At 40.0% G+C, this 16628-nt stretch overlaps 1 protein-coding gene across 1 annotated transcript in view; it reads left to right on the plus strand.

Annotated features, from left to right (window-relative positions):
• Positions 1 to 15474, plus strand: part of tgfbr3 (transforming growth factor, beta receptor III) — a 52736-nt gene extending 37262 nt beyond the window's left edge. The window contains exons 10-17 of the mRNA XM_089000908.1: positions 765 to 920; positions 2218 to 2361; positions 2548 to 2739; positions 4198 to 4455; positions 5175 to 5301; positions 9713 to 9754; positions 9853 to 9963; positions 12046 to 15474. Of these exons, the coding sequence (XP_088857034.1) occupies positions 765 to 920; positions 2218 to 2361; positions 2548 to 2739; positions 4198 to 4455; positions 5175 to 5301; positions 9713 to 9754; positions 9853 to 9963; positions 12046 to 12188 (1173 nt within the window). The 3' untranslated portion in view covers positions 12189 to 15474. The remainder of the gene's footprint in view (positions 1 to 764; positions 921 to 2217; positions 2362 to 2547; positions 2740 to 4197; positions 4456 to 5174; positions 5302 to 9712; positions 9755 to 9852; positions 9964 to 12045) is intronic.
• Positions 15475 to 16628: the final 1154 nt, after the last annotated feature.

The following is a 16628-nucleotide window of genomic DNA, read 5'->3' on the forward strand; positions in this document are numbered from 1 at the left end:
TTATTCGGTACAGTGATACCTCGGTTTACGAACCCCTTGGCTTACAAACTTTTCGGTTTACGAACGTTAAATTTATGAAAATTTACCTTGGCAGAGAGAGTGGCAAAATGGATAGAAAACAGTTAAATTTGGACTCGTTTCAACTTTGATAGTTCACAGGCAAGACTGCAAGGTTAAAATATCCCATCAATCAGGCTCCACAAATAACCCGCACAAGCCATCTGTACACTTGATGCAAAAAGCTGTCAACCCAGCTAAACAGAACACAATTGATGAGGAACTAGGTAAAATTATAGCAGAGAAAGCACCTACAAGGGATCATTCCTCAAGATGGTGAAAGAAGAAGGCTACGTTCCTCATCAAGTGTTTCATGCTGATGAAAGCGGCCACTTCATTCCATCAAGCCATCAACAACCATCACAAAGGTCAATAAAACCACTTTATTATATAGTACAGTTTATGTCTTTAATTATAATACCATAGCGCATTCATGATACATACAATAAGATATATTTTGTGTGGTTTTAAGGCTTAGAAAATTAGAAAGTAGAAAAAAGTTATGTTTTATGGGGACCTGGGAACGGATTATTCTCATTTTAATGGTTTCCTATGGGAAATTATTTTTTGGGATACACACTTTTCACCTTACACACTCTGTCTGGGAACCAATTAAGTTTGTAAGCCAAGGTAGCACTGTATTATTACTATTATTATTATTATAAAAACCAAATGGCAATTTGTTTTTGTTGTTGTCATGCAATTAGGCGAATGGCTTTGCGCACGCTAACCTGACGCTTCAAGACCCACAATGCAAAGCGACGGTCAACGCCACCCACTACACATTGGAGACGCCGCTCAACGGGTGCCAGACCACCGTGTACCCCCTGCTGGGAACGTCCAACGCCCTTCACATCAACACCGTGCGTTTGATTTTGTTTATTATTATTATTAAGTCATTCATTGCCAGTCACAAATTCATTCGGGAATATGACGTAGCGCGCCATTCACGAATTTGTTCGGGTTTTGTTTTTTCATGCTTGGGTGCCGATAAAGCTCTGGCCATGGCCTCTAGCAATGTTTTTTATTCCACAAGGGGCAGCATTTCCCTTTTTTCCATGTTAGTGCTTTTTTCAGTTTCAGCTGTTGTTAAAGCGCTATATAAACCAATATTGTATTGTATTTTGGTCAGCCGCCCACATTTCAAGCTCAGATAACTCCAAACCCATATAACTTAGGAATTAACTTTTTTCTGATGAACGAAGAGAGTCTAAGGTTTCTTACGCTGCATTGAATGTTTAAGTAGTCCTAAAATTAAATATTCGGTGGGTCCTGGAAGTCAAGTGACAATGACAAAAACCCTGGCACTGCAGTGGACACATTTTTGTACGCCTGTTATCCAAATTGTTGTATTTTGTTTTTTTGGGTTTTTTTTTTTTTTTTTGCTTATTTTTCAAACGAAAAATATTTTTGCACGATAATGCAGTCTTTTGAGAGCAATCACCATTTTTCGGAATATTTCTAAATATCGGTGCATTTTTTAAATATTTTTTTAGGGGGGTGAAGTCAATTTTAAATGTTCATATTTCACGAAAAAAAAAACTTTTTTTAACAGAAAAAAGTCATATTTGGAAAAAATTTTGTTTGGAATTTCCAATCATTTGTATGGAAAGTCATAACTTTATAGGGGGGGGGAGTTTTACTTTTGAAAATATTTTCTTGATTAAAAACTTCCATTATGTTTTTTTTTTTAATCATTTTTATTCCAATAATTTTTTTATATGAAAATGCACACTTTTTTGAAGGATTTTTGCATTTTACATCATTTTACATCATGAACTCTTGCGTGTTAGCGAGGCTTGACCTTGATTATCTTGTTTGTTTGCCGTCCGCCTGTCTGACGGCAATTTTCAGTCATCTGGGCTTGGGTCCAAGTGTCTCTTTTTGTATAGATGAACTTTGAACCCCGCTCTAAAAAAGATGAATTGTCACCCTGGCGGATCCCACATGACCTTCTCTGGGGGCCTTCGGTGCAACAGGAAACTGTCAAATTCCTCAATGTGGCTCGTGTATGACGCTCATTTATCATCCATTGATTTCTATTTCAGTTTTTGACTGACCTGACCCCAAATAAGCAGGAGAAAATGAATAGATGGATATTTTTGACTAGCAAGGCTAATGCTAATGGAGGCAAAACTTTTTTGGGGGTGTTTCTATCAGGTCCTGATCAGTCACAGCGAGTCCAAAGACGGGAGCGGCGGGCCGCTGGAGTACGAGGACCAGGAACCCGGAGAGGTTCTCTTCCCAAGAGAAGCTGTGGATCTGGAAAGATTCCCGCCCAGAGATCAGCTGTCAAGCGTAACGGTATCAGACTCCTCCACCACGGCTAATCTATCCTCTCACTTTGTGTTTGTGGCTTGTTTTTTTTTGCATGTAAAGGTGCTTATGAATTAAATGTATTATTTTTATTATTTATTTTTCACATTATTAGGAGAACTTAAAGAATGTTGTTGTTCAATCCGATCTTCTGTTTGTCTTGTCTCCTCCCAGTTCAACTGCACGTACCGACGGGAAAGCAAAAAAACCCCGCAGGCGGCGCCGCCCAAGGAGATCCCGGGAAGCGGCACCACCCGGCCCGCCAACGTCACATTTCGCATGGACGTGTACGACGCGCCGCCTACTAACCAGCCGTCCCGCCAGGCCTTCAAAACCGTCTTGCATAACCAGCGGCTTTTCGTGGAGGTTTGTGCTCATCTCATTTCTCCACGGGGATAAAAAACAGTTTGATCAAGTAAAAATGCATACAAAATGGCTGCCGCAAAGAAATGATCACTTGAAAAAAAAATGATCGGAAAGCTTCCATTGCTTCACTTTCTTGTACAGTGATACCTTGGTTTACGAACTCCACAAATAACCCGCACAAGCCATCTGTACACCTGATGCAAAAAGCTATCAACCCAGCTAACCAGAACACAATTGATGAGGAACTAGGTAAAATGATCGCAGAGAAAGCACCTACAAGGGATCATTCGTCAAAATGGTGAAAGAAGAAGGCTACGTTCCTCAAGTGTTTAATGCTGATGAAATCGGCCACTCAAATTCCATCAAGCCATCAACGACCATCACAAAGGCCAATAAAACCACTTTATTATACATTACAGTTTATTTCTTTCATTATAATACCATAGCACATTTATTATAGATGAAATAAGGCATATTTTGTGTAATTGTAAGGCTTAGAAAGTAGAAAATGATGTTTTATGGGGACCTGGGAACGGATTATTCTCATTTTAATGGTTTCCTATGGGAAATTAATTTTTGGGATACACACTTTTTGCCTTACACACTCTGTCTGGGAACCAATTAAGTTCGTAAGCCAAAGTATCACTGTGTCCACGTAAATATTGACATGGAGATGGTCAGGGCTAGTCCTTTAGAAGCGTCGATTCATGACATCATCAGCGAGAGCCAACAAAAGAGCTCTTTGTGTGTTTGCCGCCGGCTTCTTCGCTGTCAGAAGTGGCACCGTGCTGAGGGGCGTAATTTTTTTTTTGAAAGACCTTTTTTTCAGGCCTTTTTAAATTCAGAGACGATTCGAAATGGTGGTGAAAAGTGATCTTCAGGATTTTTTCTCATCCGAAGAGCTTCGTCAACGAACTAAAGTCTGCTGGTAACACTCGCTCTATATCCCTAATGGACAGAGGTGGCAGTGCCAGACCTCTGCTAAAATAAGTACCTACTCTAAGGTTGGAGGAATCTGATGACCTCTTGTTCTCTCTGATCACCTCCAACAAAGTGCTATCCCTGCCTCTGATTACCTCATTAGCTCTGCTATCATCTCATTAGCCTACGTAATGACCTAAGAAGTCTGTTGTAAGCAGCCTCTTGGATAAGAAGCGAAACGTCCGACACCTTCAAAGAAGTACAGATGACGGCTGAAGAAACCTTTTCATCGACAGCACAACTTTAGTTTTCTGACGAAGCTTTTCGGATGAGGAGCGAAATGTCCGACACCATCAAAAAAATGCATTTTGTGTTTAAATTTCAGACTTTTAGGCAATGTTTTTCCCTCCCACGAACAAATTAGGGAATGACTTCTCCACGTCATACTTTTCAATACCCGAATATATAAAAAAATGGCAGTGAGTGAGTTAAAATTTTGAAATTATGGATGTTTTTTTTTTTGTTGTTTTTTTTCAGATCACGTCAACGTACGCCGACGCGGGCTTCAACATCCTGTCGTGTTTCGTTTCGCCCGACGCCAACCCCAAAGTGGAGTCGTCCTACTCGCTCATCGAGACCGTCTGTCCCACCGACGAGTCGCTGCGTTTTGGTCAAAACCCGCAGAAGGACAAGAAGACCTTTAGCTTCACCTTCAAGGCCAACTTGAACGCTTCACGACTCTTCCTGCATTGCAAGATGGCGCCGTGCGCAGACTCCAAACCTCATCTTGCACCGGTATGCTCTCCGACGCCGCCCTGGTGGTCAAACGTTGTATTGGTTAGCTTTAAAAGTCATGATAATAATAATAATAATAATAATAATAATAATAATAATAATCCATTTCATTTCTCAGCACCTTTCAAAACTCTCAAGGTCACTTTACAGTCACAGGATCGCTTTTTCTGTGGGTGAGCAGCGGCAGCCACATGCGCCAGCGTTCACTCAACCCGAAAAATAACTCAAATAGATAGCAAGTTAGCTAGCTAGCTAATAGATAACTAATAGATAGCTAGCCCGCTAGTTAGATAGCTAATAGATAGCTAGCCATTAAACCACCTAGATAGCTTGCTAGGTGGCCAGTTAGATAGCTAGCTAGCTAGATAAATAGCTAGCTGAGTAGCTAGCTAATAGATAACTAATAGATAGCTAGCTCGGCAGTCAGATAGCTAATAATAATAAATAATAATCCGTTTTATTTATCAGCGCCTTTCAAAACTCTGAAGGTCACTTTACAGTCACAGGATTGCTTTTTCTGTGGGTGAGCAGGGGCAGCCACACGCGCCAGCGTTCACTCAACCCAGAATAACTCAAATAGATAGAAAGTTAGCTAATAGATAGAAAAAATATAGAAAGCTAGCTAATAGATACAGGACAGTTGTTTATTTTTAACCCATCGTTCTCTGCTTTGGTAGTCAACTCTTTTCCCGTTGTTGTTTTTGGTACTTTTCTGCCAGTGCGTGGATGCAAACTGGGCGTGCGACTCCTTGCAAGTCGAGGACATCCTGAACATGATGATGAACGCCAGGACCAGCAGCAAAGCTCTGATGGTACTGGATGGGAAGCAAACACCACATGTGACAGGTCAGCAGGATGCTAACGCAACTGGAGCGTCGTCCTTCGATGTTGTTTTTTTTTTGGGGGGGGGGGGCGTCCAATTATTGTATGTTGAATTACCTAACGTCTCATATACGCGTGCAGTGTGTGAGTGATAAAGTCAGGAGTGAAGTGACACCACGGTGAACATCAACCTCACCACCATCATCAAACATCTGCTCCTCATTACGTGTCATCATCTCTCTGTTTACATCAACCGGCTGTACACAAGTGTGTGTGTGTTTGTATGGCTATTCTTGTGAGGACCACTATGCTTTTATACCATACGTAGTGAGGACATTTTTGACAAGTGAGAACCTTTTGGTCGAGCCTCAAGTTTTTCATTCGAAAGGCTTCTCGACTGTCTGTATATGCATCTCTCAAAGTTTCGTACACGTCTGTTTGTATGGCAATTCTTGTGAGGACCACTATGTTTGTATACCCTATATAGCGAGGACATTTTATGACAAGTGAGAACGTTTTGGTCGATCCTCACAAGTTTTTCATTCGAAAGGCTTCTAGAGGCTCTATATATTTGCATCTCTCAAAGTTTCATACACGCGTGTGTGTGTGTGTGTGTGTTTTGTATTACTATTCTTGTGAGGACCACTATGCTTTTATATCATACGTAGTGAGGACATTTTTGACAAGTGAAAGGCTTCTAGGGGGTCTGTATATGCATCTCTCAAAGTTTCTTACACGTGTTTGTGTGTGCGTCCGTGTGCGTTTGTGTGTGTGTGTGTATATATATGTGTGTGTGTGTGTGTGGCTGAGGCCCAGCTTTTGGCTCACGATGAGGCAGAGCTGGAAAAAGGAGTCATACGAGCACTAAGCTCCAGTTGTTTTCATTTTGCGGCTTGGGCTTGACCTCCCCTCCCCTCCCCTCCCTCCCTCTTCCCCCCATCCCCCTACACCCCCCCTTCACCCATCCACTCCAGTGTGTGCGCTCGGTGAGCTTGTGTGCATCAGTCCTTGAAGATCACTCCTTATTTAGCCAGTCATCCAACTCCGACGGGGGATAACCTAACCCCCCTATAGACCCCCCCCCCCCCCCCCCACACACACACACACACAGACCCACCATCACTTTTTGGGGGTATCCATGCAATGATGTCACTCCCACCCCAATTCCCTCAGCACTGAGGTGTCAACATGGCGTCCGTTGATCTTTTTTATGCTCTTGTTTTTTGTTTTTTTTGTGTGTCCTTTGACCTTTCTATGGTCTACTTGTGACTTGGATTGGTTTTGCGTTGCTTTACGGCTTTGCCGCGATTTCTACATTGCTTGACGCTACTTTACACCCTGCTTGAAATCCACTTTGGTTGGCTTGATTATCACGAGACCCGACTTTGCTTGATTCGGCTACTTCAGTCTTACGTAACTTTGCTTTTACTTTTATTTGAACCCTTATGCTTTTTGACTTATTTTATTTCACTTTTTTACTTCACTTTGTCATTGTTTAATTGTCGTTATTGCTCTCCTTGAATCCTCCTTTCAAAGTGAGTTGAAGCTAATGAAGCTAACTCAAGGAGAGCAATCCTATAGTTAGCTTCATTAGCTTCAACTCACTGTGCTTCATAAGCTTCATCAGCTTGTTTAATTGTCGTTATTCCTCTCCTTGAATCCTCTTTACAGAGTGAGTTGAAGCTAATGAAGCTAACTCAAGGAGAGCAATCATATAGTTAGCTTCATTAGCTTCAACTCACTGTGCTTCATTAGCTTCATCAGCTTGTTTAATTGTCGTTATTCCTCTCCTTGAATCCTCTTTACAGAGTGAGTTGAAGCTAACTCAAGGTTTGCTCTCCTGAAGTTAGCTTCATTAGCTTCAACTCACTCTGCTCTGTTTTTCTCGACTTTGCTTCTCTTGACTCCACTTGAGCACCTTGACTTCTACCGAGCTTTACTTTAGAACCCCCAAATAATGAGGTTCTCCATCTGTCGCTGCAAAACAATCCTCTAAAAATTGCTCAGAGATTTATTGACACAAGCTTTAGCCGTTGCTACGTTAGCCAACGGTAAGCCGAATGTTTTTCAATGTCTGGCTCTATTGTAGACAGTATAAAAATAAAATAACGAATTAATAATCAAATTATATGACATGTTAGTCGCCAAGGTTTCCATCAAGGAAGTCTCGAAGCGTGAGCAGAAACCCGTAGAAACGTCGCTTACTGGCATTGGCGCATTTTTACGACATTTGTATTTTTCCGCCGTCTCGGAGCGGCGGTGCTAGTGTTGACATTGGACGAGCCATCGTTTGATTCCTGGAGAGCGAGCGGATAGACGCGGCGGTGAGCATGTTGCTAAGTAAGCAAAGGCCTAATAGCACCAGGCTTTATTCCCCCCCGAGAGATAGGGCTCACTTCCTGGTTCTCCTCCAATCAACAGTCGCATAAGAAAATGATCATCCAGTGCCGTCAAAGGACTTTCGCAATGTTGGAATATTCGCAACAACATGATGATCCGAATCAAAATAAAATAACTCTTCACAGACTAAAGCAAGTTTCAAAAAGCAAGTACAGTGATACCTCGGTTTACGAACTTTTCGCTTTACGAACGGTAAATGTATGAAAAGTTTACCTTGGCATACAAACTATTTTTCGGGATACACACGGAGCTGCCACAACGAGTGATGTGTCGTTCGCGAACGAGCCCGTTCTAACAAGCCGACTGGTTTCGTCCTCTATTCCCCGCCCCCAGTCTTCGGGTAACACAATTGATGAGGAACTAGGTAAAATGATCGCAAAGAAAGCACCTACAAGGGATCATTCCGCAAGATGGTGAAAGAAGAATCAAGTGTTTAACGCTGATGAAACCGGCCGCTCCATTCCATCAAGCCATCAAAGACCATCACAAAGGCCAATAAAATCACTTTATTATACAGTACAGTTTATTTCTTTAGTTATAATACCATAGCACATTAATCATACGTAAAATAAGGTATATTTTGTGTAGTTTTAAGGCTTAGAAAGTAGAAAAATATGTTTTATGGGGACCTGGGAACGGATTATTCTCATTTTAATGGTTTCCTATGGGACATTAATTTTTGGGATACACACTTTTCACCTTACACACTCTGTCTGGGAACCAATTAAGTTCGTAAGCCAAGGTGTCACTGTATGACATTTGGGAAGCACATCTGTCGAGTGACGGCTCATCAAAAAATGAATAAATGAATCAAATCTTCAAAACGAATACATTTTAATGACATTTTGTCATCCAAGAAACAAGCACGTGACACGTTGACATTTGCAAGACTGGCATTCCAAGAGAACAGATAACCCGGCGTCCTCCACTGATGACCCGTCATCTCCGCGGCCGAATGAAAAACACAACGGCTAAGAATAGAGGCCATTGTGCTCGGGCCAAACTTGGACTCGCTCCAGGTCACATCACGGCCGAAGCGCCGAGGTTCAGCGCTCGAGACCTTCCACAACACATTCCAAAGAGAAGAAACGTCATCAGCAGCCTGTTACAACACATATTTGTATTTAAAAAGCATTTTTCAGAAATATGGAATGTAGTTTTGTGTGTGTGTTCATTTGCGTGTCTGTGTGTGTGTATTTTCTCAGCATATTTTGTCGTGATTTTTCTGTCGTTTTGAATTTTTGGGAGACATTTATCCATTTAGATCACTTATTTAGTATTTTTATTATAGTATTTAGTCTTTTTTCCTGTTATAAATTTTCATATATTTTAATACTTTGTTGTTGTGTAGATAGATAGATAGATAGATAATATTTATTTATTATAGTACCTATGCTTGTCTGACTGTAAAGTGTCCTTGAGAGCTTTGAAAGGTTATTATTATTATTATTATTATTATTATTATTATTACATACATATACATTATTGGACATGTAATGTAAAAATCGATGAGTTTTTAAAAAGTAAAAAAATTATCATAAGCAAAAATAAGAAGATATACACAAATACAAAAGTATTAAAATATATGAAAGTGTGTAATAGGAAACTAAATCATGAAAAAATATATCTAAACACACATATTAATGTATTTTATATATATATATATATATATATATATATAAAATACATTAATATATATATATATATATATATATATATAAATACATATACATATATATATATATATATATATATATATATATATATATATATATATATATATATATATATATATATATATATATATATATACGTGATTAGCTACACTTCCTACTAGCTCATTGCTAGCTAGGTTGTTGCTAGCTAACTCTTTGCTGGCTAGCTTATTGCTAGCCAGCAAAGCTCGTACATATTATATGATTTATGTTATATATGGTAAACAAATATTTATTTATTTGTGTATTTATTTATTTATTATGTACACATTTATTTATTTGTTGAGCTTGTTTGTTTCATAAACTGCTCTGTGTTCCAGATCCACCGTCACAAGCAGGCCCCGGCGATCCCGCAAATAAAAGTGAGTTTCTTTATTTTAAAAAATAATGTAAAAAAAAAATTACATAAAGAGGCAACAATATCCGAATTATATTGATCATCTCCATTTTGATTTTCCAGACACTTGGCCGCATTTACTGGACACGCCGACGGTGGTGGGCATCGCCTTCGCCGCCTTCGCCATCGGCGCCCTGCTGACAGGAGCGCTTTGGTTCATCTATTCGCACACAGGTGAGCGCTCTTCAGGAAAACAGAAGCTCGTGCGAGGAGTGGCAAAAAATGCGGCCAAAACATCCTGCGGCGCACAATAACATGCGCCGGCGCGACTTCCCGTAACGCGGCGGTGAAAGGCCCGTTCGTCTTTCCTGCCTTTGAATGTTGTCAGTGATATTCTCCGCATGGAAATAATGTGCGACCTTTTTGACCTTGTGAGATGTTGTTTTTTTTACTGTTGTTGTTTTCTGTTCTCTTTTCCTCTTTGGTCTCTGATGAATAGGACATCTTTAAAAATAAAAATAATAAAAGCTAGCATCCAGACTCAGACAATAAATTAAAAATGGTGACTATTGTTAGGTTAGAATATTACAAGCTAATACAGTGATACTTCGGTTTATGAACCCCTTGGCTTACAAACTTTTCGGTGTACGAACGTTAACTTTATGACAATTTCACCTTATCATATGAACTTTTTTCTTTTTTTTTTGATAGTTCAAAGGCAGAGTCTAGACTGCAAGGTTAAAATATCCCATCAATCAGGCTCCACAAACAACCCGCGCAAGCCATCTGTACACTTGATGCAAAAAGCTATCAACCCAGCTAAACGGAACACAATTGATGAGGAACTAGATAAAATTATCACAAAGAAAGCACCTACAAGGGGTCATTCGTCAAGATGGTGAAAGAAGAAGGTTACGTTCCTCATCAAGTGTTTAATGCTGATGAAAGCGACCACTTCATTCCATGAAGCCATCAACGACCATCACAAAGGTCAATAAAACCACTTTATTATCCAGTATTTATTTAATTATAATACCATAGCACATTTATTATACATAAAACAAGGTATATTTTGTGTAGTTTTAAGGCTTAGAAAATTAGAAAGTAGAAAAACATGTTTTATGCCATAAAACATAATTTTCTACTTTCTACCGGGTCCCCATAAAATTGATGGGGACCCGGGAACGGATTATTCTCATTTTCATGGTTTCCTATGGGAAATAATTTTTTGAGATCCACACTTTTCGCCTTACACACTCTGTGTTGGAACCAATTAAGTTCGTAAGCCAAGGTATCACTGTATTAGCGTTAACACTTACTTTTAATCTTTTAAGCAGGGTCTGCTTTCAACTTAATATTTTAATATTTATCTTGAGCAATGTTTAATATGGCGAAATCAATGTAAATGTATCTATTTCCTAACTTCACTATCGACAAGGATGCAAGAAGACAAAAGTTTTTCATTCATCTTGCATGAACTGACCTTACAAGGCAAAAATATTCTGCCGGCTTTTTGAGTGTTCGAGCAGCAAAACAGAGCAAGTGAGCACCCCCCCCCCCCGCTTGTCCTCCCTCCCCACTTCCAGACATAAACTCCTTTTGCTACATTTTTTTTTACCTCATCCCAGCTGGACGCCATACAAGGTCTTCAGCTTTCAATATGCTGAATGTTTGACACTTTGCTCATCAAGTGCTGAACAAAGTTGTTCTTTTTGCCTTTTAAACACTTTTGGTTAGACTTTGTTCGCCAGCAGTCCATACACGCAGAGATGTGATGTCATCAAAACATCACTCGCATTTAATAGCAGCATATCATGCTGGCTGGCTATTGTTCACAACCGGGAATAACTCAAATAGATCAAGTTAGCTAGCTAAGTAATAGATAGCCAGCTATTTAGACAGCTAGTAGATAGCAAATAGATAACAAATAGATAGATAGCTAGGTAGCCAGCAACGGTGACCCTGTTCAACGGGGAATAACTCAAATAGATCAAGTTAGCTAGCTAGCTAATAGATGACTAATAGATAGCTAGTTAGATAGCAAATAGCTAGCTAGATAGATAGCTAGCTAGGTAGTAAATTCCCAGCGGACAAATCGGCCAACGGAGCTTGTGCGCCATCTTGTGCATTTTCTGGGCGCTATTTTCGGAGTCCAGACGGCTCATTTGAAACAGGACTTCTTTAATCGATTGCAAACATTTATGCTTTCCTCTTCACAACTATTTGATTGTCGATCATCATTTCTTCGTTATTATTTTCCACCAAACAAAAATATCCACAAATCTATTCATCCCGTCTTCCCGTTGTTACTTCCAGGAGGCACTTCGACGCTGCCAGTGACTGAAGAAATGACCAAGGACGTCCAAAAATGTCCGCCAACTTCCGAAAACAGCAGCGCCGGCGGCCACAGCGTGGGTAGCACACAAAGCACACCCTGTTCCAGTAGCAGCACGGCGTAGCGGACGGAAAACAAACCCCGGATCGGACCCTCAAAGTCCGAAAGACTAAAAAGAACTCTGGATCACATCCTGAACGGGGGCGCGCCTGCTGGTCTTCATGCTACACGTCCAAAGAGTTTTTGAAAAAAACAAAATGTCACCCGACACCATGAAACAGAAAGTCAGTAAGTCATAACAAACTCTGAAAAAGGGAATCGATCCAAGTAAGGCCCAATCTGAACACGTGAAAAATAGCTGATGCTACATCGCTAGTCAACACGTAGCATGAACAAGCTAATCCAGTAAAGGAGGATGTGATCGGATACGGTAGAACCACTACTAGCCTTGAAAATGGTTTTCAACGTAGTATGTCAGGAAAAACGATCCGTTTTGAATGTAAACAGAAGTTTGAAAGTACCAAATAATGTGAAAAACAAATGTGAAGACATACTGATAAGAATAGTTTAACACGCTTTTTTAATCCGCCCCTCTTTCGCCATTTTGTAAACAGTTGTATGAAGCTAAGCGAAGCTAGCTACATTTATGACGTTATTTTTTTTTTTTTTTTTATCCGATCAACTGGTGTTGTTTACAGATTATTTTTTTGGGTAGAATGACACCGCACAGTCAGATCTTTATTAGCATATTAGCAATCCCGTTAGCAATTTCCTTTGTCTCGAGCTAGGCTAACAGTCTTTCCCAGCCGGAGCGTTTCCGATCTGCTCATCTCAATTCTTGAAAAGAAAGCAGGTGAGGCTAATTTTTTTTACTCCCTTTTTCTCAACAACTTCATATTACATAAGTGTCGGATGGATCACTAGCATTCTTAGCTTGACCACTATAAAGATATATATATATATATATACAGTATTTGTAAATATTGTAAATAGTTTAAAAAAGGTTGAATGTGACACTTACGTGTTAGCCATGGATCGTTTCATATCCGTTTTTTACAGTCAGTTCGGAAAGTATTCATAACGCTTCACTTTTCCCGCATTTTCTTCTGATATCTTATGAAACAATCACTAAAACTTACGAACGCTTCAGCTAATGAACTTTTCGCCTTACGAACGTTAAATTCGCGACAATATAATCTTGGCATACAAACTATTTTTCGGGAAACACACGGAGCGCCACAATGAGGGATGTGTCGTTCGCAAACGAGCCGGTTCTTGGAGTTCCTAAAATGGCCGCTGGCTTTTTTTTTTCTCCCTCTATTCCCCTCCCCCCAGTCTTCGGTTAAAGCCGCACGTGATTGGTCAAGATCCATGGTAGAGGAGCGACGAGAAACAATAAAACAAAAGAGAAGAGGAGAGAACATGGATAGAAAACACCGTGAAATTTGGACTTGTTTCAACTTTATTGATAGTTCAAAGGCAGAGTGTAGACTGCAAGGTTAAAATATCCCATCAATCAGGCTCCACATATAACCAGCACAAGCCATCTGTATAATTTGAAGAGAACATACAAGCAAGGAAACCGGCTATCAATGAAGTTTCTAGTGTGTCTGCATTCATCTTGAGACACTTTATGCAAAAAGCTATCCATTCCATCAAGCCATCAACGACCATCACAAAGGTCAATAAAACGACTTTATTATACAGTACAGTGTATTTCTTTAATTACAATACCATATCACATTTGTTATACACAAAATAAGGTATATTGTGTGTAGTTTTAAGGCTTAGAAAATTAGAAAATTATGTTTTATGGGGACCTATCAACGGATTATTCTCATTTTCATGGTTTCCTATGGGAAATCAATGTTTGGAATACACACTTTTTGCCTGACGCATACTTTCCGGGAACCAATTAAGTTCCGAAGCCAAGGTATCACTGCATTCCTTTTTTTCAATAGGGCTGTAACAGAAGAAAATGCGGTAAATGTAAAATGTTCTTAATACATTCCGAACTAACTGTACGTCTTTTTTTTTTTTTTGTCGTGAATGAGGTGTTTGTCAATCATGGCGGAAAAATACTGTTCTGCGAATTCGCAAATGCGATATAGTTCACTTTTGTTATGCCACCTTCCAAAATGTAAAAGTTAGCTATGGCTAAATAAATAGCGCTTAACCTGTGAGTGGTTCGATCAAATCGATTGGATCAAATTTTTTGACCTGCCGTTTTTTTCGGCCCGAACAAAAACATAACAAATATCAACATGCTTGTTGTCAATTTAACGTGTACTTTTTTGTTAAACAAATATAAATACAAATATCATTGATTTTGTTTTTAACAAAATCAATCACAATAGACTGCTTACGCAACATAGGCTTAGTTATGCTGATGAGGTGATACCAGGGCAAAGTGGGCAATCAGGCCAGTCGTCAGTCAGGACGGTAGAAGCAATCAATGGAGCCGCAGGGATTAGTCCTCTGCTCCCCCCAACCTGAGAGCAGGGACCAATCATAGCAGAGTCCGGCACCGCCACGTCTGGACAGTAGGGATATATAGGGCCAAAAACTACCAGTAAGACTTTAGAACCACCATGGAATTCATCAAGTTTGATTTGCTTTCGCGGGCCGAAGAAAATGATGTGGCGGGCCGGATTTGGCCCCCGGGCCTTGACTTTGACGCCTGGTCCTGAGACTCTCTTCTTTCATCTGAAAAAAAAGAGTTAATTCCGAAGTTATTTTGGTTCTGGAGTTATTTGAGCTTGAAATGGTGGCGGTTGTACAAAATACAGGTAACATCCGACTTACGACCGGCTCGACTTACGACTGGCTTGAATTACGACCATAAACCTCCAGACCCTATTTTTAATATTTTAATTCTACGCCTGGCAACGCAATGCGCTAGCAGGCAGGCAACGCGTACGACAATTTTGGCCAGCCGGCCAGCATCTCACTCTCTCTATTCAACATTTGGAATGGATTTCGACTTACGACCGTTTGGTCGGAACAGAACTCAGTCGTAAGTCGGATGTTAACTGTACAATACAATGCATACATATTGATTGATATAGCGCTTTAACGATAGCTGAAGCTATAACAAAGCGCTAACATGGACAAAAGGCAAATGATGTCCCCCCGCGGAAAAAAAATTACCAGAGGTCTGACCAGCGCTTTATCGGCACCCTTGCAAGTAAAAGCAAAACCCGAAAAAAATTCCGGAATGGCGCTCCACGTTTCGATTCCCGAATAAATTCGTGAATCGCAGTGAATGAGTTAAAAAAAATGCTAACTAAGCCACCTCACACTTTTTTACATATTTTTGTTGCTTGTTTGTTTGATAGAAGTAGGAAAGTAACACACATGTGTGTTTTTGTGCGTCCGTGTGTGTGTGTGTGTGTGTGTGTGTGTGTGTGTGTGTGTGCGCGCACGCGCGCGCGCGCGCGCGTGTGTGTGTGTGTGTGTGTGTGTGTGAAAAAATTTGGGAATATATTTCGCCAGAAGAATTATTTTATATGTTGAAGTACTGTGAATCACAATTTTATGAGGGATTTATGTGCCATTTTTTTTGACATGATTATTCAATGTAAGCAGGATATAATTTGTACAAAGCATTTTCATCTATTTTTGCTTTTCTATATTTTCGTGTACAAACTGTTACAATGCTGAAAATAAATGTACCCAAAAATATTCAACTTCAATTTAAATCATGTGTCAAGTCCATCCATTATAAAGTTGGCCAAAACGGGAATTAGCTGTTTAAAGAAAAATACTATTTTAATTGGCTGACCACTGATTTTGATTGCGCCTCAAAATGGCACGGAATAAATTCTTTAAGCGATTGCAAACATGTATGCTTTCCTCTTCACAACTATTTGAATCATATTCATAACTGGATGAGTAACAAGAAAGCATCTTTTTTTCCGAATCTGAACACTCTGAAACCATTGTTTTGATTCTGGAGCAAGGCAGTTTGTGAAGGAGTATCCTGACGTGATGTCACCAACAAGGGGGCGGGACTTTCTGAATCTCGCCATTTTCGGGGTCATTTTGAAGTAGTTTTGGGACACTTTAACTCATTTTTATTGGTGTTTTGCATTTGACTAAAAATATCAGCCTGCTTATTTTGGGTATTTTAGATGCTATCAAACGTTTTTCTGATGTCGGTTAGGAAACAACAAAAAAAATGGTGTCCTTTAAGGTTGTGGATGTTGAAAACAATGAGCTGTTAAAATGACGTCTTTCGGAGCGTGGACTGTTGAGAGCTCATAATGGGCTGCAGACCGTGTGGAGCCGGTGGGGTTTTAAAAAGGGGGGTGGGGGGGGGGGGCTAGCCACAGGGGAAAGGGAGGGGGCCTTCACCCCCTAACTTGCAGGCTCTCTGTTTATTTTGAAAAAAAAACCCGAAAATCCTCAATCGTGCTGATCAGTTTTGGTCATTATCATTTTGAGAATGCATTATATCATATCCTACAGTATCGATGCACTGTCATAAAAGTAACAATATCACAATGTATCACGATACCATTGTGGACTCGACAGACCATCATCAAAAATACAAAAACATTTC

Source organism: Hippocampus bargibanti, linkage group LG07 (assembly GCF_051943395.1).
Source record: "Hippocampus bargibanti isolate YZ-2025 linkage group LG07, ASM5194339v1, whole genome shotgun sequence".
Taxonomy (NCBI): Eukaryota; Metazoa; Chordata; class Actinopteri; order Syngnathiformes; family Syngnathidae; genus Hippocampus; species Hippocampus bargibanti.